This window comes from Equus quagga, chromosome 1, assembly GCF_021613505.1.
Source record: "Equus quagga isolate Etosha38 chromosome 1, UCLA_HA_Equagga_1.0, whole genome shotgun sequence".
Taxonomy (NCBI): domain Eukaryota; kingdom Metazoa; phylum Chordata; class Mammalia; order Perissodactyla; family Equidae; genus Equus; species Equus quagga.
This window is the reverse complement of record NC_060267.1, coordinates 135,368,416-135,392,742: the sequence shown is the minus strand read 5'-3', so window position 1 is coordinate 135,392,742 and position 24,327 is coordinate 135,368,416. Positions and strand designations below refer to the sequence as shown.

Sequence of the window (24,327 nt, the reverse complement as noted above, 5' to 3'; positions counted from 1 at the left end):
AGAGGCTGGAAATTAAGAGGCAAAATCCCATAGAGGAGGGAATCCCAGAGAATTAGGACCTTAATTTGCATACAAATTCCCCATATGTGATTGAGTGAGTCCTAGCTTCTTTTGGGCTTTGCAAGACTCCAGGAATCTTAGTAGAAGAGTACAGCTAGCAGGCTGAAAAACTGAGTAGACTTCACCAGCCACCTAATACTGGTGAGAAAAATAGTAGACTTCAAGGGCTGGCATTGTAGGGGCCTTGGTAAAATATTTTGGGCTTTCTGTTGAAACCCCTGAAGACCCATACCCTGTAAGTGAGGGCCATGCCCCTAGAGCAAGGACCAAACCATAGGAGTTTGGGCAAAATTGAAATAGACCAGTCCTAACAAGGCTTAAACCTCTGAAAATACCAGGGATGTGTGAAGAAGAAATAAAAGCACTCATGATACTCTCATACAGAAATAACCACTTTAATGGGTTAATGTCCTATTTTTTAATGCATGATATTTTTACTCTGTTCCCTATTATATTTGTGAGTTAATTCTCCTTATTCCTTTTTTTCACTGTTAATAAATATTACTTTGATGAACTTCTCTTTTTTTGCATCTTCCTCTTTGGCCTCACTTTGTATTCTATTCAGAGTCTTCTTCTGCTTCCCAGGCCCTTAAGTACTATTAATTCATGAGTTTTCTCTCTACTCTGTTTTCTTCCTTTACATGCAGCATTGGCCTGTCCTGTTCAGGGATAGTAAGGCAGACAATTTGACTATAGTGCTGTACCTAGAGGTGAGGGCAATAAAAGGAGATAAGCCCAGAGTGGCAGCAAGGGAATGAATATTGTAGGGCCTTGTAGTCCATGTGAGGGGTGTTAGCTTTTACTGAGTGAACCAGGAAGCTACTAAAGGCCTTTGAAAAGAGAAGGGACATATTCGTGTTTAATTTTAAAAGGATTATTCTGGGCTGCTTTGTTGAGACTAGAACTGTTAGTGGGGCAAGAGCGGAAGTAGGGAGACCTGGAGTGAATTACAGTAGTCCATGGAAGATGACGTGATAGCTTGGACTCAGGTGTTCACTGGAGTGATAAGAAGTGATAAGGTGCCATATATATTTTGAAGTTAGAGCTGACACGATTTGCTGATAGCATATAGAGAAAAGAGGAATTGAAGATGACTCCGGGGATTTTGATCTTAATAACTGTAAGAATTTAGTTGCCATTCACTGAGATGCAAAAGTTTGGGAAGGATATGATTTGGGGAGGAAATAAAAGAATTCAATTTTGGACATGTTAAATTTGAAATCTTTTACATATTCAAGTGGAGATGATGGATAGGCGATTGGCTATATGAATGTGGAGTTCTGGGGAGGGTATGGGGCTAGAGACATAAATTTGCAAGTCATCAGCATTTGGGTAGTATTTAAAGCTATGGGGGTGGATAACAGTAAAGGAGTTACTGTAGATAGAGATGAAGTGAGTGAAGACAGAAGACTGGGGAACTGTAGTGTTTAAAGATGGGGGAGAGGAGAGTCAGTCAAAAGAATCTGAAAAGTTGTGGACAATGAGGTAGGTGGAGAAATGAAACAGGAGTATCTTGGAGACCAAGCAAAGAAAATATTTAGAGGATGGACTAATCAAATATGTCTTGTGTTATTGAAATTGAGTAAGATTGAAGATCTTGTTAAGAGCAGTTTGGGTAGAGTGGTAGGAGTGAAAAACTGATCAGAGGTTTGAGGGAGAATGAAAGAAGAGGAAGTAGAATACAGTGTAAAAGACTCAAGTTATAGCCTTCATAACCATAACTGAATGGCAGATGGCAACATAGTTGGTTTTGGAATGTCTTCTATGTAATCCTTTAAAAACATCTGACTCTTTTAATCTAATTTTTTTAATTTTGAAAAGTTTTAAATCTTACAAGTTGCAAGAATAATATAAATTAACACCCATATCCTTTCCCTTAGACTCACCAGTTCCCAATATTTTTCTGTGTTGTACTCATGTTCTCCTCCCAGCCCTGCTTTTATACACGAGAGTAAGTTTTAGGTATCCTAACACTTCACTGCTAAATATTTCAGTACATAGCTCCTAAGAAAAAGGACATTCTCTAACATAATCACAATTTAATTATTATACTCAGGAAATTTAACATTGGTACAATAGAACTGTAAAATATATCGTCCATATTCAAATGTCCCTAATTTTCCCAAGAATTGTCCTTTATAGCTGTTTTTGTTTGTTTTCTTGAGGGAGAGGATGTGGTTCAGGATCCAATTAAGAATTAAATATTGTAAATGGTGACATTTTTACTTCTTTCTTTCCAAATTGGATGCCATTTATTTCTTTTTCTTGCCCAATTGCTCTGGCTAAAATTTCCAGTATTATGTTTAATAAAAGTGGTGAGCGTGGGCATTCTTGTCTTGTTCCTGACTTTAGAGGAAAAGCTTTCAGTTTTTCACTGTTGAGTAAGATGTTAACTGTGGGCTTGTTGTATATGGTGGCCTTGATTATGTTGAGGTACGTTCCCTCTATACCCACTTTGTTGGAAGTTTTTATCATAAATAGATGTTGAATATTATCAAATGCATTTTCTGCATCTATTGAGATAATCATATGATTTTTATCCTTCATTTTGTTAATGTGATGTATCACCTTAACCTGTTTTTTGGCCTAACATGTGATCTATCCTGGAGAATGTTTTATGTGTACTTGAGAAGAATGTATATTCTGCTGCTTTTGGATAGAATGTTCTATATATATTTATTAAGTCCATCTGGTCTCATTTGTTGCTTAAGGCTTATGTTTCCTTACTGGTTTTCTATCTGGATGATTTATCTATTGATGTAAGCAGAGTGTTAAGTCCCCTGCTATTACCGTATTGCTGTCAATTTCTCACTTTAGTTTTATTAATATTTGCTTTTTATATTTAGGTGCTCCTGTTTTGCATGCATAAATATTTACAAATGTTATATCTTCTTATTGGATTGATCTCTTTATCATTATGTAATGCCCATCTTTGTCTTTTATTACAGTCTTTGTTTTTAGGTGTATTTTGTCTGATACAAGTATAGCTACCCCAGCTTTCTTTCGGTTTCCTTTTGCATGAAATATCTTTTTCCATCCCTTCACTTTCAGTCTGTGTGTATCCTTAGATCTGAAGCAATTCTCTTGTAGTCAGAATATAGAAGGGTCTTGTTTTTATCCATTCAGCCACTCTGTATCTTTTGAATGGAGCATTAGTTCATTTACATTTAAAGCAATTATAGATAGGTATGTACTTACTGCCATTCTGTTAATTGTTTTCTGGCTGTTTTGTAGATCCTGTCTGTTCCTGTCGTCTTCTCTTGCTCTCTTCCCTTGTGGTTTGATGACTTTCTTTGGTGTTATGTTTAGATTCCATTCTCATTATCTTTTGTGTATCTACTATAGGTTTTTGCTTTGTGGTTACCATGAGGCTCACATATATAACCCATATATATAACAGTCTATTGTAAGTTGATAGCAAGCTAAGTTTGAATGCAGTCTAAAACTCTACATTTGTACGTTTCTTCTACCACGTTTTATATTTTTGATGTCACATTTTGCATCTTTTTATTTTGTGTGTCCTTAGCCAATTATTGTACTTAAGGTTATTTTTACCACTTTCGTCTTTTAACCTTCATACTAGCTTTGTAAGTGATTAGTGCACAACCTTTATTATATATTTACCAGTGAAATTTTTACATGTTTTCTTGTACTAATTAGTGTCCTTTCTTTTTAGCTTAAAGAAGGCCCTTTTACATTTCTTGTAAGATTGGTTTAGTGGTGGTGAACTACTTTAGCTTTTGCTTGTGTAGAAAATTCTTTGTCTCTCCTTCAATTCTGAATGATAGCCTTGCTGGGTAGAGTATTCTTGGTTGGAAGTTTTTTGCTTACAGCACTTTGAATATATTATGCCACTCCCTTCTGGACTGCAGAATTTCTGCTGAAAAATCTCCTATATAGTCATATGGGAGTAGCCTCATATGTAAAAAGTTGTTTTTCTCTTGCTGCTTTTAAGATTCTCTCTTTAACTGTTGATATTTTAATTATAATGTGTCTTGGTGTGAGTGTCCTTGGGTTCATTCTTTTGGGAAGTCTCTGGGCTCTCTGGTTCTACATGTCTGTTTCTTTCTTCAGGTTAGGGAATTTTTCAGCCATTATTGCTTCAAGTAAGTTTTTTGTCCCTCTGTCTCTTCTCCTCTGGGACTCCTATAATGTGAGCATTGTTCTGCTTGATGTTATCTTAGAGGTCCTTTAAGATATCTTCACTTAAATTTTTTTTTTCTTTTTGCTACTGTTTGGGTGACTTCCATTGCCCTGTCTTCCACATCGCTGAGCCTTTCTTTTGCTTCACCTAATCAGCTTTTGATTCCCTCTAGTAGTTTTGTTTTTTTTTTCTGGTGAGGAAGATTGTCTCTGAGCTAACATCTGTTGCCAATCCTCCTCTTTTTGCTTGAGGAAGATTGTCCCTGAGCTAACATCTATGCTAGTTTTCCTCTATTTTATATGTGGGACGCCACCACAGCATGACTTGATGAGTGGTGTGTAGGTCTGCGCCCGGGATCTGAATCCATGAACTCTGGGTTGCCGAAGCGGAGTGCACAAACTTAACCACTGTGCCACCAGGCCGGCCCCTCCCTCTAGTGTATTTTTCAGTGCAGTTATTGTGTTCTTCAGCTTTGTGACATCTGTTTGGTACTTTCTTATACTTTTTATCTTTTTATTGAAGTTCTCTCTGTGTTCATTCATTCTTTCAAGATTTGTGAACATCTTTATGACCATTGCTTTGAAATCTTTGTCAGGTAAATTACTTATCTCTGTTTCATTAAGGGTTTTTTCAGGAGTTTATCTTGTTCTTTCATTTGGAACATATTCCTTTGTTTGCTTGACTCTCTGTGTTTGTCTTTATGTATTAGGTGAAACAGCTACCTCTTCCAGTCTTCAAGAAGTAATCATAGGAGGACTGGGGATGTGTTTTAGTTTGTTGTCTTTGTGGTGCCCTTGGGGTAGTAGCTTGCCAATAACTGTCTGATTATTTTAGTCTTGTGGGACTCAGAAATGCAAGCCCCACTGGCCACCAGAGCCAGGCCTTCAAAGGGTGTCTCCTGGCTCAGGCAAGGACACAGGGGAGCATCAGGCTGGCATGTGCCTGCCTGTCAGCTTTGGCAGGGCTCTAGGGATAACACAGGGGTGGGGCAAGCTTATGGCATTTAGCAGGCTGTGGGAGAGTGCAGGGGTGGAGCAAGACTGCCTGTGCGAGCAGGGTAGAGGGAGAATGTAAAAATGTTGCCCACCAGTGCTTTTGTCCCTGGAGAGAGTTCCAACACACCCCTGTCCCTCTGCAAACACTTTAAGATTAGGAAATGATTCTCCTTCACATACGGTCTAAGTGCTTGCCAGACTGCTGCTTTTGTGCTAGGGCTAAGTGCGAGTGAGTGAGTACGTCTATGCATGAGCCCTTTAAGAGTGGAATTTGTTTCCTACAGTCCGTTAGGTCTTTTGGATGTAAACTCTGTGGGTTTTTAAAGCCAGGTGTTTTGGGGTCTCATCTCTCTGGTGCAAGTCTTAAGAGTTGGAGTGCTTGATGTTGGGGCTTGAACCCCTTGCTCCTCAGGGAGAAGCTCTGTACTTGTGAGATCTCTTCCAATTGTGGGTTGCTGCCCTGGGTGGTGGGGTTTTTGGTAAGACAGTGTCTCTACCTCTCCAACCAGTCTTGATGTGGCCCTTTTATTCTTTGTTGTGGAGGAGCTGTTCAGCTAGTTTTTAGATCTTTTTCAGAGGAAATTGTTCTATACGTTGCTACAGATTTGATGTGTTGGTGGGAGGAAGTGAGTTCGGGATCTTCCTATGCTTTAATCTTGAACTACTTCCTCTTAAAGACAGTATTTCTAAAAGTAAAATTGAGGATTTATATAGTAAAACCGAAATGTTTTTATATTTATTCAGTTCATTGGCACTATTGCAGTGTATTACTGCAAAAGAGTCTTCAATCAATTAGATGTACTTCTCTATATTTGCATGAATTTAAAATTTGAGTTACACAGATTGGAAAGGGCAGTAGATAGTGTTCTGGTGTTTTATCAAAGATAATGTGGCTGTTTGTTGTGGCTCTGGTTCTAGGCAGTATGAAACTGTGGTTCCACTCGAAGATTCTATTGTGACTGAGGTTACAGCAACTCTACAGGAATGGGCCAGTCTGTGGAAGCAACTTTACGTGGTAAGTAGTCGACAACTAGTTTACTAGAGCATTAGAGTTACATTGTACCAAGTGAAAAAAAAATTATCTTACTTACGCCAATTGCAGATTTTTAGATTTCTGAATATTTGCAGTTTTTCAAATGTATGTTCCTAATATTCACTGAAACATAGTGGACTGAGCTTTGTCCAACCTGAAGAGGACACATTATTCATGTGCCTGCAGTCCCTCTATCCTATCCCAGTCAGTAGAATGTAAGTTCCATACCATCAGGCATTTTAGCTGTCTTACTCATTGCTGTATCCCCAGAAGCTTTCATAAAACAAGTATTTATTGAATGAGTGAACAAACATGAGAGTTACATTGTGAACCTCATGGTAAAGGCCAAGAAGTTGTATCAACAGTTTCTTAGCAGCTACTAAGCTTAAAGGATACATCATGTATGACACTTTTTGTTAGGCTAACAATTAATAGAAAGATTGATAAAAACCCAGTCCATATGCTTTGGAAACTTACAGAGAGTGATAAGAGATAAAAAATCTAGATTAAAAATAAGTGACAGGGTTGGATTCGAACAAGATGGAGTAAATACATTCTATTTTACTCCTCCTAGTCATCAAAACAAAAATCATGGATAAAACCCATGAAAACTCTGAAAATTAGAGAAAGAAGGTGGACTGACTAGGGACCTTGGGATTTAAGGATTAAGGGAATTCCCTGATTGTTGTTTTTTCTTGCCTCCCATATGTCCTGGCTTGGGCTCTAGAGAATCCTACAACCTGGAAATGCTCTGGGTGCAGACAAAAAAATAGCACCAAGGAAAGCCTGTTCTCTCTAGCCAAAGGATGACCCAACAAGACAGAAACCTTTTAACTTATCCTGCCTATTCTCTAGGAGAATGTCACAAAAAAGCTGCGCTCCCTCCCACTCCAGCAGGCATTGTAGCAGTGGAATTTGTGGCCAAAGCTCTTACACACACACCCTTCCCCCCACCTGCAGTAACAAGGAGATGTCCCTCTCCATTGGAGCCTGTGGGCTGAACTCTGGCTTCTACCCCTCCCCTCTACAGTAATATAGCAGTACCTCTCCTTAGTGGAGTCTGTAGAGAGGATTCTGACTTCCACCCCACCAGCAGTTACAAGGTGGCGGCACCTCTCCTTAGCAGAGCCTGCGGGTGGGACTTTGGCTTTCACAACTACTCAATATTAACAAGGTGGTTCCCTTGCCCTGTAGAGTTCTGTGGGCAAAACTCTGACTTCCTCCTGTGTTCTGAAGTAAGGAAGAAGCATCCTTTCACAGAGGAACTTGTGGTTGGAGCTCTTGATTTCCACTGCCTCTGCAGTAATAAGGTGGTGTTCTCCCCAGCTGAACCTGTGGGGGGAGAATCTGACTTCCACACTGCCACCTCCTGCCCTCACACATTATTGTGGCAGTGCCCCTCTGTAGTACACTGTGTGGACAGAACTCTGCTTTCCATCCTTGTCCTGCTGAAATGACAAAAAATCTCGGTGTGCTTTACATTTTCTCCCTGGTATCGTACTCTCTGTGAACAAATTAAATTTGAAACTCCAAGGAAGGAAAGACCTTATTTGTGACGTAGACAGATAGACCCAAGAATTTTTGTGAAAACAAACTTTTTGTAAAACAAATCACTAATAATGATTTTACAGATTTTAACATGAATTAATATGCAGATTTTAATTATAATTGACAATGTTATTTGAATTGACTACAGACACTATAACATACATTTGAACAATTTTTGATATTGATTAATTTATAATTACTTTTCAATTTATGCAGTACCTCTTTGGATTCGATGTTAATACTGCTGATTTAACATAAGAGTGATTAACTTAACTTGGATAGATGTAGTCTCTACACTGATAACTGCAGAATCGGATAACTGATTACTGAAGGTCAAATGAATTATACTAAAAGAAATGAACTGGTTTTGTCACTGTGAATGTAAATATGAAAGGGGAAGCATTTTTTTAGTACTTAATTCAGTTTTGGGGAAAACTTTTAAGTATATTTGGAACAACTTGAGTATCTTAGTATATGTTTTCTAACTGTAAACTTGATGAAATATAAATACAGATGAAATATTATTATGAAAATTTAGCATCTGAAGTGAGGTGTGCTCTAAGTATAAAATAGATGCTAGAGTTCTAAGACTTAGTACATAGAAATTAATGGAAAATATTTTGTTAATACATTTTTATATTTCCTATATGTTGAAATGATATTTTACATATATTAGGTTAAATAAAATGTATTTAAGAAAATAAATGACATGCGTATACTTAACTGTTTAGACCCTAAAGGAAAAGAATTTTTAAAAACCAGAATAAATAAAATCCATAGAGAAGAGTGTTTAGCAACTCTTTAAAAAATTAATGGTACTCATTTCTGTATGCAAGGAAGAAGTAATCTGAATTTAGATTACAGGAAGATACACATTTTCTAACATTTGGATTTAAAATATAAGTGGTAGCACTTTTTTGGTGTAAAGTTGAGTCCATCACTGATAGTTAATAAACAACTTCTTAAGTTGGTAGTACTCTTAAATCATAATAAGTATATGAAATAGAAACACATTTTACAGATGGACTTCCTCTTAATCTCCTTAAATTTTCTTTACTCTCCATCAAGAAAACAATTTTGAAAAGTTACGTAACTCAGGAGCACTTCTGATTAATATAAGAGAAGCCTTTGTTGGGGAGTGATATAGTTCCTATGTTAACTCATTAAAAATAACACGAATGATAAGTTATTTATTTATTTCATAGGAATGATGATATAACATATTCGAGTGTGTACGTTGTGCCTGTGCTTCATATTGTACATACATTATCTCATTCTAATTATCACTACAATTACTATAACTCTCTCATATTATTGATTGGAAACTGATCCTTAGAGAGAATAAGGAATGTGCCCGCAGTTAGTTAAGTAATAAATGCCCCGCCATAGCCCAAATCCAAGTTTGTTAGACTCCAGGGCTCTTAATAAGTACATTATTTTATCTTCTGAATTAAATCCTTTTAATACATCTAGCATACAATTTATTGTGATTTTAGTAGTTGCTTATTACCATCTTCTGCTATGGAAGTTGCATTAATTGGGGTGAAGATTATCTGGAATGACACCCCCTTAAAAATTAATAGTGTCTTAAACACAATAGACATTTATTTCTTTTTCAAGTAAGCACAAGCAGTCTGGATTCGGTATGGCAGCTCTGCAGTTGTCAAGACTCAGGCTCATTCTGCCTCTTGCTCTACTTTTTTCATTACAATGCTTCAGCCTTGTAGCCCAAAATGGCTGCTCTTGATAGCACACCTGCACTGCAGCTGTAGGATGGTGGAAGGGAGAGAAAAAGAGCACACTCCTTCCTTTTAAAAACTCTTCTTGCAAGTTGCACAAAATGTTTTCTGCCTACTTTCTTGTTGGTCAAAACTCAATCACAGGGTAACCTCTAGCTAAAACAGAGACTGAGAATTGATCTTTTTTCCAGATGGCCATATACTAACCGAAAATCAGCACTTCTGTTACTGTGGAAGAGGGAGGAGTGAATACTGAGGGGATCACTAGCAATCTCTGCCATAGCAATTGTGGAAATTGTTTGTGTGTAAAGTTCTAACGTATTTGTCTTCTTTTGCCAAATCTGTGAAATAGTGGAATTATGCGTTCACTATCACTTTAACATATTATTTATGTGGACAAGTGAATTTTAGGTAAAACATGAAAAAGTAGTGAAGTTGGTAGGAATCATTAGAATCACCCAAACTTCCCTTTAAAATGTTTTGATAACTTGATATACATTTGTGAAGATAAATATATTGTGCCTAAAGGTTAAAATTGTGCGAATATAATGTCTTCTTTTATAGTAGCTGATCCTCCTAAAAAATATTCTGGATAATTTGGAGCTGCTATTTGGTACATTAGGTTAGAACATTTAAATTTTGAAAAATCTTTTAGGGGTGCTTTGAGACTTACGTACTTACTTACCAATTTTCTAGAGATACGCAAAAACTTGAAAGTTTGAGGCTGTATTGAAAAGACGACTACTGCAACCAATGATTTTTATGTTTTATACTCAGAGTTTGAAATTACCATTATAGTTTTGAAATTTACCCTTTGATGAATGGAGTGTTGTCTTTCTTTGCCATTTTAACAAATCACAGTCTTTCTGGTTAATTCTTTTTAACCTATTATTAATATGGCAAATGTCAAATGGTTGTTTTTATTCTATTATGCATGTAGGAGATCAGACATGCAGCCAATTAAATTAAAAACAAATGAATACAAGTCTTCTCCAAATGACTTTCTATTGGAAGAGAATAAACATCTGTTATATTACTAAACTCAGAGAGTTAAATATTCTTTTTTTTCTACTTCATTTCAAACCTTATAGTTATTTTCTTAATCTAACTTTACTAAGAGGCAATTAATTACATGGCTGTTCTTTGAGAAGGAGTATACTTAAGAGCCAGAATGATTCTAGGTTGACAACTTCTGAAGTCTAGTTTATTTCATTTTGAAAACAATTGGAAATTGATATAAATAAAAGACAAACAGTAAACTGTGAGAAACAAGTCTCAACATATGTGACTATAAAGATTAATACATTTCTCTGAAAGTGCATAAAAATCAATAAGAAAACCAGTAAAGACATCAATAGATAATCAGCAAAGGATACGAACAAGCCATTCATAAAACATTACATTAAGGAAATATTCAGTCTTAGTAATAATCAAAGAGAGGCAAATTAAATCAATAAAATAATAAATTCTCCTTCAAATTAACAGGTGAGAAGGTGGGACTTATCCTCTGCCATTGAATTTCTACTGAAATGAATACCTCCATACTTGCTGGTAGATAATCCAGTTTGGTTAGCATATTTGAAAAACGATTTAGGAAAAGCCTTAAAATTCTTCAGACCTTAGTAATTCTAATTCTTGGAATTTGTTTTAAGATAATGTTAAGTATGGGAGGGGGTGAATTTCTATTTCATAACTATTTCCATTGAAGCATTATTTGCAATAGCAAAAATAAATTTATTTCGCTAAATGTGCCAACTATGGTCCAATTAAGACTTACATCTAAAGAGCCATTAGAAAAATTTAAATAGTGTGTTTTATAATAAAGTGAAAATTAATACACAAATTATATATAAAGCATATTCTCACCTGTATTCTGAAAACATATTTGGAAGAAAAATTAAGAAAATGCGCCAGGATATTAATGGACATTAATTGAAGGGTTAAGATGTTAGATGTCTTCTTTTTCTTACCTTTCTGTTTTCAAAATTTTGAATTGTGAATATATATTATTTTAATTGTTAGGAAAAAATAAAATAAAGTGTTCATTAAAAAAATAATATTGTAAAATAGTACTACCAATATTAAGTGAGTAAGATGTGTATACAAGAGTTTAAGGTAAGAGATTATACTACTTTATTTGCTATGTTTAGCTTTTATCACAGCATCAGCAAGTAAGTATTACTAGAGAAAGGGCTTTGGATCTGGTCTTTAATCTGAGTGTTTTACCTTCTATGTTGGGCTTGTTATTAGGTCTTAACTTTATAATACTCATTTCTAGCACAAAAAACTATTTCAGAGGATTGTTAGAGACTAAATAAAATTACATATAAAGCTTCAAACAATCAATGTTAATTGCATTATCCTGTTTTTGATATTAACTATATGTTTCTCCAGGTATGCATAACGATGTGTATTCTCTCATATAGGTGATATTTAGAATGATAGTAGTTTCATCACTTAAGAAGCTGCTTTATAAAAGAGAGAAATAGATTCAATGAAGTGACCTTCATTTGTATAATGGGATATTTGATAAGAGTGTATGTATACTTGAGCTAGGAGAGAAAACCCCCATCGTTCAGAAGCAGTTAAAACCATAATCTCCCCATCTACTAATCCTATTTTGATTTGAAAAAGATTATCTGAGAACCATCATTTGTGGAAAATGACGTCATTACTCATTCCTGTCAAAAAGATTTCAAATTTTAGATATTTATGCTACAAGTGCTTGTTTTTTTAACCAAAAGCACATTATAAATCACACACAGAAGGTATCTTCCTCCTTTTGCTAAGATAACAATTGAGGCCAATTATTAATAAAGCTAGAAGATTAATTTTTACTCAGAATTATCCTTATTCTTCATTTTTAGAGTTATCACAGCAATGAGAAAAATAGAATTTTCCAACAACTAAGAAATCTTCATCAAAAATCTGTGTAATTGTTTGCATTTTCCATAAGAGGGTTTAACATCCAATTATAGTGTCTATTAATATGACACTATAAATAGTAAAGGTATGTATGTGTACTGGTATTAATTTCTGACTATAAATTTTCCCTCAAGTGTGTAACTGAAGCATTTTATAATTGTAGCTAAATTGTTTCCATCATTTGTACTATTTTAGGGTGACGTAGTATTAGAATTTTTGCTTTCCTGTTGAAAACTCACCTTTAGTTAAGCAGAGATCTTTGATAAAGTTTACCTTGTAGTTTGCTTTTCCTTTGTGATGGAATATAGCTTAGTGGAGCAATATTTTCATGTTGGGAACATATCAAACACATTTCTACTAGAACATAGTTACTGAAGATGATATGCTTTGTAACAATTCTACTTTGTATTGCTGTGAGAAGTTATTTTTTCAGGAATCCCTAAGGAATGAACAATTTCTAGATTTTACTGGAACTAAGGCACAGTTCTCTAAATTCTGCGGTATAGTGTCTTTTTAATCTTTGGAAGATTGAATTTTTAATTGGAAGGTGGCATGTCATATTGGGGCCCCACCTCAAGAATAGAAGATATAAAATTTATTTTTATGGTCATCCCAAGAATATTGATTTGCCAAACATTGAGAACGTATTTGCTTACGTCATCGTATATTTAGGGTGCATATAAGAGGAATTCAGCAGAGGGACGTCATATAGTGCCTAAGTGCATGGGCTCTGGAAAGAGACTTTCTGAGTTCAGATTCTGATGAGTTCAAATACAGCTTGCTAGCTGCATGATTTTGTGCCTCTTGGTTTCCTCCTAGGAAATAATAATGGTATCTCCTAGGATTATCATGTCATTTAAAATAGAAAAAGCTTAGAATAGTGCCTGGCACATCTTAAGTGTTTAATTAATTGCTTACTCCTTATTTCATTTTTGTTGTTATTTAATAGGAATGGTATTTACTATTGTAGTAGTCTATTTCTCAAGCAAGTTTTCTACCTCTGTTAGTCCTATTTTCCAGATATATTCAGATATATCCTAGCTTCCTGTTTCACCCTACCCTACTTTTTTTTTTTTTTTTTTTGCCAAGGAAGAGTAGCCCTGAGCTAACATCTGTTGCTAATCTTCCTCTTTTTTGCTTGATGAAGATTAGCCCTAAGCTAACATCTGTGCCAGTCTTCTTCCACTTTTTATATGTGGGTTGCTGCCTCAGCATGGCTGACAAGTGGTGTAGGTCCGCACCCAAGATCTGAACCTGCAAACCTGGGCTACTGAAGTGGAGTGTGCTGAACTTAACCACTACACTGCAGGGCTGGCCCCTAAAATTTTTAATCTTTAGGAGGGCAAGCCTTTTTTCTTGCTACATTTTAAAATATTTTGTACATAACAAAATGATAGTTCTAAAGGGTTTTCTCTCAAAATATATTCTGTAAATCAGTATTTTAGTGATTTAAGGCTGGTTCTTTTTTTCAGTTGAGGATAACTTTTAGTGTATTTTATTTTAGCTAGGTTTGAAATCTGAAAGAATATTTTGGCAGATATCCTTGTAGCTATCTAGTATCCAGATTCCTCTTCTTCCTTATTAAAAGAGGTCCAAACTATTTAGGTTGGCAGTGTGTACAGCTAAAGTATCCATCTTTCCAGACTCCCTTCAAACTGGGGGAGGCTGTGTGATGTATTTCTGACCATGAGCTATAAGCAGAAGTTTCTACAAGGACATTCTGGAAAAGCCATTGTTTTTCTTGTAACAAGTGACTTTACTACATTGGCCTATGGTGGAGCTGCCATCTTATTACCAGAGATGATGATTATGAAGTTAAAAATCACCTTCCAAGGGTTACAGAGCACAAAGATGGAAAATGTCTAAGATATTGCTGATATTGTAGAATCACTGTAAAAGCCCTGGATTTATTTACTTCTGAACTTTTTCTCATGTGAAAAAATAATCCTCCTCTATTTAGTTAAACCCTTTTATCAGATTTGTTAAATGCAGCCAAACACAAACCTAATTGATTTATGAGATGTCACTGAAGGAATGGGAAATTGACTCATTAAATGATTGATTCCCAATATTTTTAATTTACTAATTTTGTTTTTCTGTAAAATAGTGGACTTACCTTCGCTACTGTCTGTATCCATTGAAATGGAGAGGAATTGATTTTTAAATTACTTATATGAAAACATATATAAATGTATATTTTTTTAAAGATTGGCACCTGAGCTAACAACTGTTACCAATCTTCTTTTTTTTTCTTTCTGCTTTTTCTCCCCAAATCCCCCCAATGCATAGTTGTATATTTTAGTTGTGGGTCCTTCTAGTTGTGGCATGTGGGACGCATCCTCAGCGTGGCCTGATGAGGAGTGCCATGTCTGTGCCCAGGATCCGAACCAGCGAAGCCCTGGGCTGCCACAGCGGAGTGCATGAACTTAACCACTCGGCCATGGGGCCGGCCCCAAAACATATATTTTTAAATTTACTTTTTCTTTCAAGTTGAAATTTCAGTGATTTGATTATTTTAATCTTATAATATAATATATAGCTTTTATACCAGACGTACTCAACTTAGATTAATTTGAAAACTTATAGTCTCCATGAAGACATGATAACTAAGTAAAAGATAAACTAAGTAGTTGATATTTCATTTTATAATGCTGCTTTTCTTATATGGCTAAATTTTCTTTGTGAAGTAAATTTTCCTTTCAGTGTTCTTATTGAAAGTATTTGCAGAAGAAATGATTTACCAGGGTTCTTAGATTACTTTTGTATCATCATTGGGGAATTGTTAGAATAGTTGTATGGGAACAAAATGTTAAAATTGGACTGTTTATATCTTACATAGACTTATATCCTATTTTGAGCCCCAGAACTAACCCCACTACTACCCATGTGCAAGATATGCCAGGAAACTGTGAAGCATGTTTGGCTAGCATTAGGTCAATTTTATGAAATATGTTCAAAACCTTTCCACTAAAAACAACAAAACATTACTGAATGAAATTAAAGAAGACCTAGATAAATGGAGAGAAAAATCATTATAATGGTGTATTACCATTGGTTGCTCTAATGTTGAGTGCATATATGTTTATGATTGTTGTTTATTCTTGATGAATTGACCCCTTTATCATTATATAATTACCTTCTTTGTTTCTGTTACAGTTTTTGACTTTATATAAAGTCCATTTTGTCTGATATAAAAATAGCTACCTCTGCATCTTTTCATTTTCATTTGTGTAGAATATCTTTTTCCATCCTTTTACTTTCAGCCTATGTGTGTCCTCAAAGCTGACGTGAGTGTGTTATAGGTAGCATATTCTTGGATCTTGTTTTTTATCCACTTAGCCATTCTGTGTCTTTTGATTGGAGAATTTAATTGATTTAAATTTAAAGTAATTATTGATAGGTAAGGATTTACTGTTGCCATTTAAAAAATTGTTTTCTGGCTCTTTTGTAGTTCCTTTCTTCCTTTCTTCCTCTCTTGGTCTCTTGTTGTGTTCCTTTGTGATTTGATATTTTGTAGTAGTATACTTTGATTCCTTTTTCTTTCTCTTTTGTGTATCTTTTGTGTAACCTACCTACTGTAGGGTTTTGCTTTGTGGTGCCATGAGGCTTACGTAAAATATGGATGTAACAATCTATTTTAAGCTGATAACTTAACTTTAATCAGACAAAAACTCTACACTTCAAATTCTCTCCCCATATTCTAGGTTATTGATGTCACAAGTTTATCTTTTATATATGATGTATCCATTGACACATTATTTTAGCTATAATTATATTTAAAACTTTTGTCTTTTAACTTTTATACAAGAGTTAAAAGTGATTTACATACCACTGATACCGTCTCAGCATATTCTGAATTTGACTATGTTGTTACCTTTACCGGTGTGTTTTGTTATTTCATATGTTTTAATTTTGTTAGTATTCTTTTGTTTCAACTTGAAGAACTCCCTTTAGCATTTCTTGTAAGGCAGGTCTAGTGGTGATGAACTCCCACAGCTTTTGTTTATGTGGGAAAGTCTTTATTGCTCCTTCATTTTTGAAGGGCAACTTTCTCAGGAAAAATATTCTTGGTTGACAGTTTTTTTCTTTCAGCACTTTGAATATATTAGCCCATTATCTGTTGGCCTGCAAAGTTTCTGCTGAGAAATCCACTGATAGCCTTATGGAGGTTCCCTTGTATGTGACTAATGTTTTTCTCTTGCTACTTTTAAAATTTTCTCTTTGTGTTCAATTTTAGACAGTTTTATTATAATATGCCTTGGACAACATCTTTTTGGGTTGAAACTTATTGGGTGACTGGCTTCTTCAGGGAAAGCCGTTCCAGAGATTCTGGGTGGGCTCTCTGGTGGCAGACTTGCTCTTGAAGTCCTTGGGCAGGCAGGCATAGTTCCTGGGTCAGCTTGTAGGCAGACCTGGTGCTTGAGTCCACAGGGGCTGGCCTAGTGCATGGGTGCATAGGAGCAGGCTGGAACCTGGGTCCACTGGGGCAGGCCTGGCACCTATGTCTGCAGTGGTGGGTATGGGACCTGGCTTTGAGTGGTGGGCTTGAATCTTGGTTCCATGGCAGCCAACAAGGTGCTGAGCACAACTGGGGTAGGCCTGGTGACTGTGTCCATGGGGGCAGGCCTAGCATCTGGGTCCATGAGGGCCAGCTTGGATCCTATGTCCGTGGGTGTGGGCCTGGAGCATGTCTCCTTAGGGGTTGGCCGAAAGCCTGGATCCACAAAGGCTGACCTGGTGCTGCAGTGGGCCTTGAGCCTGAATCTGTACAGGCTTATCTGGGACTGGGGTTGGCTTAGTACCTAGATCCACATGGATGGGTCTGGTTGTGAGTCTGCAGGGGCCAGCCTGGCACTGGGGTCCACTGTGGGCAGGCCTGGTGCCTGAGAGCACAGAGGCAAGCCTAGTGTCTGGGACTGCCTGAATCCATAGGGGTGGGCCTGGATCCCTGGGTTTGTGAAGACTGGTGTGGTGTTGTAATGGACCTAGAGCCCTAGTCTGTGGGGGCAGTCCTGGAGCGTGGATCTGGAGTTACTGGCCTGGTGTCACCTGAGTTCACCAGAGCGTGCCTGTACCCTGATTACACTGGACCCTGGGGCCACAGAGGCCAGTCTGGAGCTGGTCTCCAGTCTGTCATGGTGTCGGGGTGGGCTTGGAGCTTTAGGCTGTGTGAGGTAGTCTGGATGCTGGTGCCATGTAGGCCAGCTTGGAGCTAGGGTGGGCCAGGAGCCTGGGTCTGTGGGTGCTAACTTGGAGGTTGGGCCCATGGGAGGGCTGGACCTGGGTTGGTGCAGGATTGAGCCTGGAATCTAGGTCCGTGGGGGTCAGCTTGGTGCAGGTTGGGGCTGGCAGTCTGGGTTTGTGGAGAAGGCCTAGAGACCAGATCCGCAGGAGCTGGCGTGGTACAGGGGCAGGCTGGGAGCCTTGGTTCGTGGGTACCCACCTGGAGGTTGCGTCCCCTGGAGGCATCCCCAGCCTGATGCTTGGTCCATGGGAGCCAGCGTGGTGCTAGGGTGAGCCTGGAGCCTGGGACTGTGGGAGTCTGCCTGGAATCTGGGTCATGGGGTTCAGTTGGCACTGGTGTTGGCCTTGTGCTGGTGTCTGCGGTGGAGTTAAGGTGCTCACTTCACTCTCCTTCCCTTATGGAAAGGGTATCTCTCTCTGCACTGGGCTGCCTGGGCTTTTCGGAAGAGTGACAGGAGTAAGGTGAAACTCTTTCCTACTCTCTTCAGTGTATCTTTTGTTCTTTCTGTGCTCCACCCATGCGCTGTAATCCCTCACCTGGAATCTTTAGCTCTCGTGAAGGTATTTTCATGCATAGAAAGTTCTTCAAATTGATGTTTCTGTGAGGGGACAAGTGCTGGAAAGTCCTATACCACCATCTTGCTGATGTCATTTAATTTTTGACAAAGGTGACAAGGCAGTTGAAAGAGGAAAAGGAAAGTCATTTTAACAAGTGAGGACAAATGGATATCCATATGTGGGGAAAGATGAGCATTGACCCTTACCTCATACCCTACAGTAGACCCAAATATAAAAGCTAAAACTATAAAACTTCACAATGAAAACATAAGAGAAAATCTTAGCAACGTAGGGATAGTCTGGATTTCATAGGACATTAAAAGCACACACCATAAATGAAAAAACTGACATATCACACATTGTCAAAATTAAAAACTTTTGTTCTTTGGAATGCACTGTGAATAAAATGAAAGGTAAGTACAGACTGGGAGAAAGAATTTGTTACATATTTCTGACAAGGGAATTACATCCTGAAAAAAGAACTCTTACAACTTAATAAACCCAACCAAAAAGGGGGAAGCATTTAAATAGACAATTCAGAGATGAAGAAGTATGAATGGCCAGTAAACAGTGAAAAGATCATGAGGGAAATGCCAATTAAAACTTCAATGAGATATCGCTATGGATCTATTAGAATGGCTAAAATTAAAAAGACTTAGTGTCAAGTGTGGACAAGGATGTGGAGCAACTGCAACTTTTATACACTGTTGGTGGGAAGGTAAAATAGTGCAACTTTTGGAAAATGATATGACAGTTTCTTATGCAGTTAGATATATACATCTACCCAAGGGAAATGAAAACATATATTATCACAGAGACTTGTATACAAATGTATATTTATGGCTTTATTTGTAATAGTTAATACTGTAGACGTCTCAAATGTCTGTAAATAGAAGAATAATCAAATTTTGGTATATCCATATAAATGAATACCAAGCAATAAAAATAAATGAACCCCTCATAGATGTAACATTGATGGATCTTAAAAACATGCTGAGGGACCGGCCCCATGGCTGAGTGGTTAAGTTCGTGTGCTCTGCCTTGGTGGGCCAGGGTTCCGCTGGTTTGGATCCTGGGCGCGGACATGGCACTAATCATTAGGCCATGCTGAGGCGGCGTCCCACATGCCACAATAGAAGGACCCACAACTAAAATACAACTATGTACTGGGGGGATTTGGGGAGAAAAAGCAAAAAAACTAAAAATTGGCAACAGTTGTTAGCACAGGTGGCAATGTTTAAAAAAAACCATACTGAATAAAAGGAGATAGAGTACATACTCTGTGATTTCATTAATAAGTTCTAGGACAGATAAAACTAATGGTTATTCATAGAAAGCAAATCAGTGATTGGGGCTGGATGTGAAGCTGGGCCTAAATGCAAAGATAGGGTATAAAACTTTGGAGGATGAGGAAAATGTCTGTCTTGATTCTTGTAGCAGTTGCATGGTATATAGATTTTGTAAAACTCATTAAATTGTACAGTTAGAATAGGTATAGTTTATTATATGTAAATTAAACTTCAAAAAAGATTTTTTAAAAGAAAAAGACGTATTGAAATACTCTATCGTGAAAAAACCAATTTCTAAGCAAAAGGAGTAGATGTTTGAGTTGGTCAGTTTCTCTAGTCAGCATTGCAGTTTATTCAATTAATGCCATCACTTAGGTTACAACTGAATATAGTTCTAGCCTGGGAACTATTTTATTTAGAATAAACGTGCGTGTCATATCCCAAACATTGAATATTCTTTTTACTGTTAGAAATTTTGAGAGTAATTGTGTTTCTACCATCAGGGGATCATCCCATCCATGTACCTTTTTCTGAGTCATAAAGCAACCTACTTATTTTGGTGACTTTCACTCTGAATGAGCACCTGTTTTCCTGTTGTGGTTTTACATTTGTAATTTAGCACACATGAATTTGTATATCTCATGTACACAGCATAAATAACAACAGCAACAACAGTCCAAGCACCTACTACTCACCTTAGGGAATAGAACCAATCTGAAAATCTTTCAAGCCCCTTTTGTACTCCTCTGTGATCACACTCCCTTCTTGCCCTGCACAGTTAATGACTGTTCTGCATTTGGTATTAATTTCCCTCTCTGTTTCTTTATAAATATATATCAACAATATTTTTGTTATCGTTAGTGCCATTGAGTGAATTCTGACTCCTAGCAACCCTTTGTACAGCAGAGCAGAACCCTGCCTGGTCTTTTTGCGCCATCCTCTCACCTTCCAGTGCTATATCAGACAGTGCTCTGCTCCTATTCATAGGATTTTCATGGCCTATTGTCTTTTTCTTTTCTTTTCTTTTTTTGAGGAAGATTAGCCTTTAGCTGACTTCTGTCGCCAATCCTCCTCTTTTTTTTTTGTTGAGGAAGACTGGCCCTGAGCTAACATTCATGCCCATCTTCCTCTCCTTTATATGTGGGACGCCTACCACAGCATGGCTTGCCAAGCAGTGCCAGGTCTGCACCCGGGATCAGAACTGGCGAACCCTGGGCCACGGAAGTGGAACATGTGAACTTAATCCCTGCGCCACCGGGCCGGCCCCCTTCGTGGCCTATTTTCTTGAGAGGTGGGTGGCCAGGTCCTTCTTCTTAGTCTGTATTAGTCTGGAAGCTCCACTGAAACCTGTCTTCACCAAGGTTGACCCTGCTGGTATTTGAAATACCAGTGGCATAACCTGCAGCATCACAGCAACACACAGCCAGCACAGTATGACAACCAAAGGAAGGGTGGTATGATTCCCTGACAGGGAAATGAACCTGGGCCAAGGCAGTGAAAGCACCACATCTTAACCACTAAACCACCAGGGCTGGCTATAAATCATATATATCATAAATATCATACATATAAATATATATATTTCCATATATATAGAATAATAAGTATGAATCTTAAATATATTTGTTTGGGTATTTATATGGATATAATTACTCTGTACGTATTTTTCTACAGCTTCCTTTTACTTTATCCCAAAATTGTTTGTAGACTTATTCATGTTGTTGTATTAGTAGTTCATTTCATGATTATATAGTATTCCATATGGTTATACCATATTTATCCATTCTACTGTTGGTTGACATTTTTTTGCCCATGTTCAGGAGAGACTGTGTATAATTTCCCTTTCTCCAATGAACTTTTCTGATTTTGATATCAAGATTATACTAACCTCATAAAATGAATTGGAGAGTTTTCTCACTTTTTCTATCTTCTAAAAGAGTTTGTATAACATTGTGAATACCTGTTCCTTGAATATTTGGTAGAACTCACCTTTAAACTATCTAGGATTGTGTTTTCTTCATGAGATAATTTTTTTAAATTAATGATTTCATTTCTCTAATGGTTTTGGAATCATTTGGGAGTTTTTGGTCAAGTTTGAAAATTTCTTTGTTCTAAGAATTTTTTACCTCATTTGAGTTTTTAATGGTAAAGACATAAAATTGCCTTCTTGGAGTTCCGTAGTTATTTCCTGTTTTCATTTCTAGTATTGTTTATTTGTGCCACCTTATTCATCTCACTCAGACTTGCTAGAGGTTTATCTATTTTAGTAGACTGTTCAGGTAATGTTTTGGCTTTGCTGATCCTCAATTATAGTTTCATTTTCTATTTATTTAATTTGTGTTCTTATTTTTATTTCCTTCTACATTTTTTTGTGAGTCTATCCAGATTTTCTTTTCCCACCTTATAAAGTTGTATACTTAGCTCATTTTTTTTTTTTGGAAGATTGGCACCTGAGCTAACATCTGTTTCCAGTCTTTTTCTTCTTCTTCTTCTTCTTTTTATCCACAAAGCCCCCCCAGTACACAGTTGTCTGTTCTAGTTGCAGGTCCCTCTGGTTGTGCCTGTGGGATGCTGCCTCAGCATGGCTTGATGAGCGGTGCCATGTCCATGCCCAGGATCCGAACCAGTGAAACTCTGGGCTGCTGAAGCAGAGTGTTTGAACTTAACCACTTGGTCATGGGGCTGGCCCCCTCATTTGTTTTTAATTCTTTCTTCAGACATGTCTAATCTGCTGTTCAACCATCTATGAGTTCATATTTCATTGATTACATTTTTCATTTCTGGAAATTCTATTTGGTTATTTTTTAAGTCTGCCTGGTTAATTTTGACAGTCTTTTCTTCCTGTTATGTACTATCCTCATTTATTTCTTTAAACATATTGTATATAGCCTTTTCATATTCTCTGTCTTATCATTTCAATCTTCAGTTTTTGTTGTTCTGATTCAATTGCCTTTTTGTTTCCCCCTGGGGAAGATTCGCCCTGAGCTAACATCTATTGCCAATCTTCCTCTTTTTTTTTTTTTTGCTTGAGGAAGATTAGCTCTGAGGCAACATCTGTGCCATTCTTCCTCTGTTTTGTATATGGGTCCCTGCCACACCATGGCTGACAGGTGGAGTAGATCTGTGCCCAGGATCCGAACCTGCAAACCTGGGCTGCTGAAGCGGAGTGCACAGAACTTTAACCATTAGGCCATGGCCCCTCAATTGTCTTTTTATTTTCTAACTCTTGTTCATATTAGCTTGTTTTAATTCTGTTATTGGTGTTTTTTTATTTTTAGCTGATGTTTTTTGGAACTCTAACTGTAGGATTTCCTTAAAGCTTGGGTTAAAACATTTCTCAGAGAGGATTTCCATTTGATTTTGCCGGGTTCTTGGGGTGTTACCTATCTGGAGAAACATTAACATTTAGATTGAGGTTTCTTAGGCTATAACAGTAGTGTGGATTCCCTCCTCAGACCTCTGGGAGTGCTTATTTGCAATTACTGTTTCCTTTTGCTCCTCACCCCACCCGCAGCCAAGGCTGAGACACATACCTAGTCTCAGTGTCTCTCTGTGCTTGGTGGGATTTTTTTTCTCCTAATTCATTCACTGAGGGTATCTGCCTTGTAGAATTCTAGCCTTCCAGCCTAGCTCTGGCCTAAGATACTTGGCTAAAACCCAGGGATTGGCAGGTGCCCAGAGGGCAAGTGCAGATGCAGCAGCAAATGCTCCTTATTGTGATGTTATGGTAGTTTCTGGCCTTCCTTTCCTATCCATTCAACCATATAGTAGATATTTTGCTTTCATTTTGATGTTATCCTTCAATTATAGATTTCATTTTATGTGAAGGGGTTATCTGATTTATGATATTCCCACATTTTAGGATAAGTGTTCTATGTTCTTGAAAGCTTCTGTTTCTTTTTAAAAACAATTCTCTCCAAGAGTTTTCTTCCTTTAATAAAAGATGGCCATCATTTATTGATGGTCTGCTATGGATGCAGTGCTGTTTATACAGTTATAAGCATTTTGTACTCACAGCAGCCTTGTGAGATGGCATTCATATTCTCACTTCATACTGTGATGAATCACACAGCTAAGAAGTGACTGAGGTGACTTGGTAACACACTACCTCCCTCTTTCTTCCTCTTTCCTGGGCCTGATTTTACTGGATAGGAATTGATGGGTGAATAAATCTGAGTTATTCTTTTTGCCTTAAACCTTGTCTCCAGCCAAATCCCAGAAAGATTCACCATATTGCTACATTAACTAATCCTCATTACTTCTCCATATTCGGCTTCATGTGAGTTCACAAATGAAAAGCCAGTATCTTCTTCCCATATGAATTCTTTATGGACTAAATAATGGCTTTTCTTTAAACCCATTTAGAGATAGTGTCAGAGTAAGAATGTTATTGAAATCTTGATCCACTGGCTTGATAAATCTTGATCTATGTCAATAGGACAATGGATGTAAAAGATGTATGATTTTGTCTAATTTGCTGTTAGAGCTTTTCCTTCATTCTTATTAGGATCACTAAGACTATTTGGGTTGTCAGATAATTCTCTAATAGTTATCCATAATTTTAGTAAGAGTGTTTTAGACTATTGTCCTGTTTTAAAACAATCTTGAGAGAGAACACTGTTCATAAAAACTGTAAGAGGAGATTATGCAATTCAAAAATAAGACCAAAAAAATGGTACCTGTGATCTCACTATGCTATGATGACATAAGGTACTTGATTTAATTTTTCTTACCCTTTGATACTGTTATGAACTGTGGCAGTTATATCACAATGTTCATTTCCAACGTTCTG

The 24,327-nt window shown here is 37.1% G+C and overlaps 1 protein-coding gene across 1 annotated transcript in view; it reads left to right on the top strand.

Moving 5' to 3' along the window:
• The window catches only part of DOCK3 (dedicator of cytokinesis 3), a 441,430-nt gene that overhangs the window by 134,361 nt on the left and 282,742 nt on the right, over positions 1-24,327 (top strand). The window contains exon 5 of the mRNA XM_046674809.1: positions 6,118-6,214. Coding sequence (XP_046530765.1) covers positions 6,118-6,214 — 97 coding nt within the window. The remainder of the gene's footprint in view (positions 1-6,117; positions 6,215-24,327) is intronic.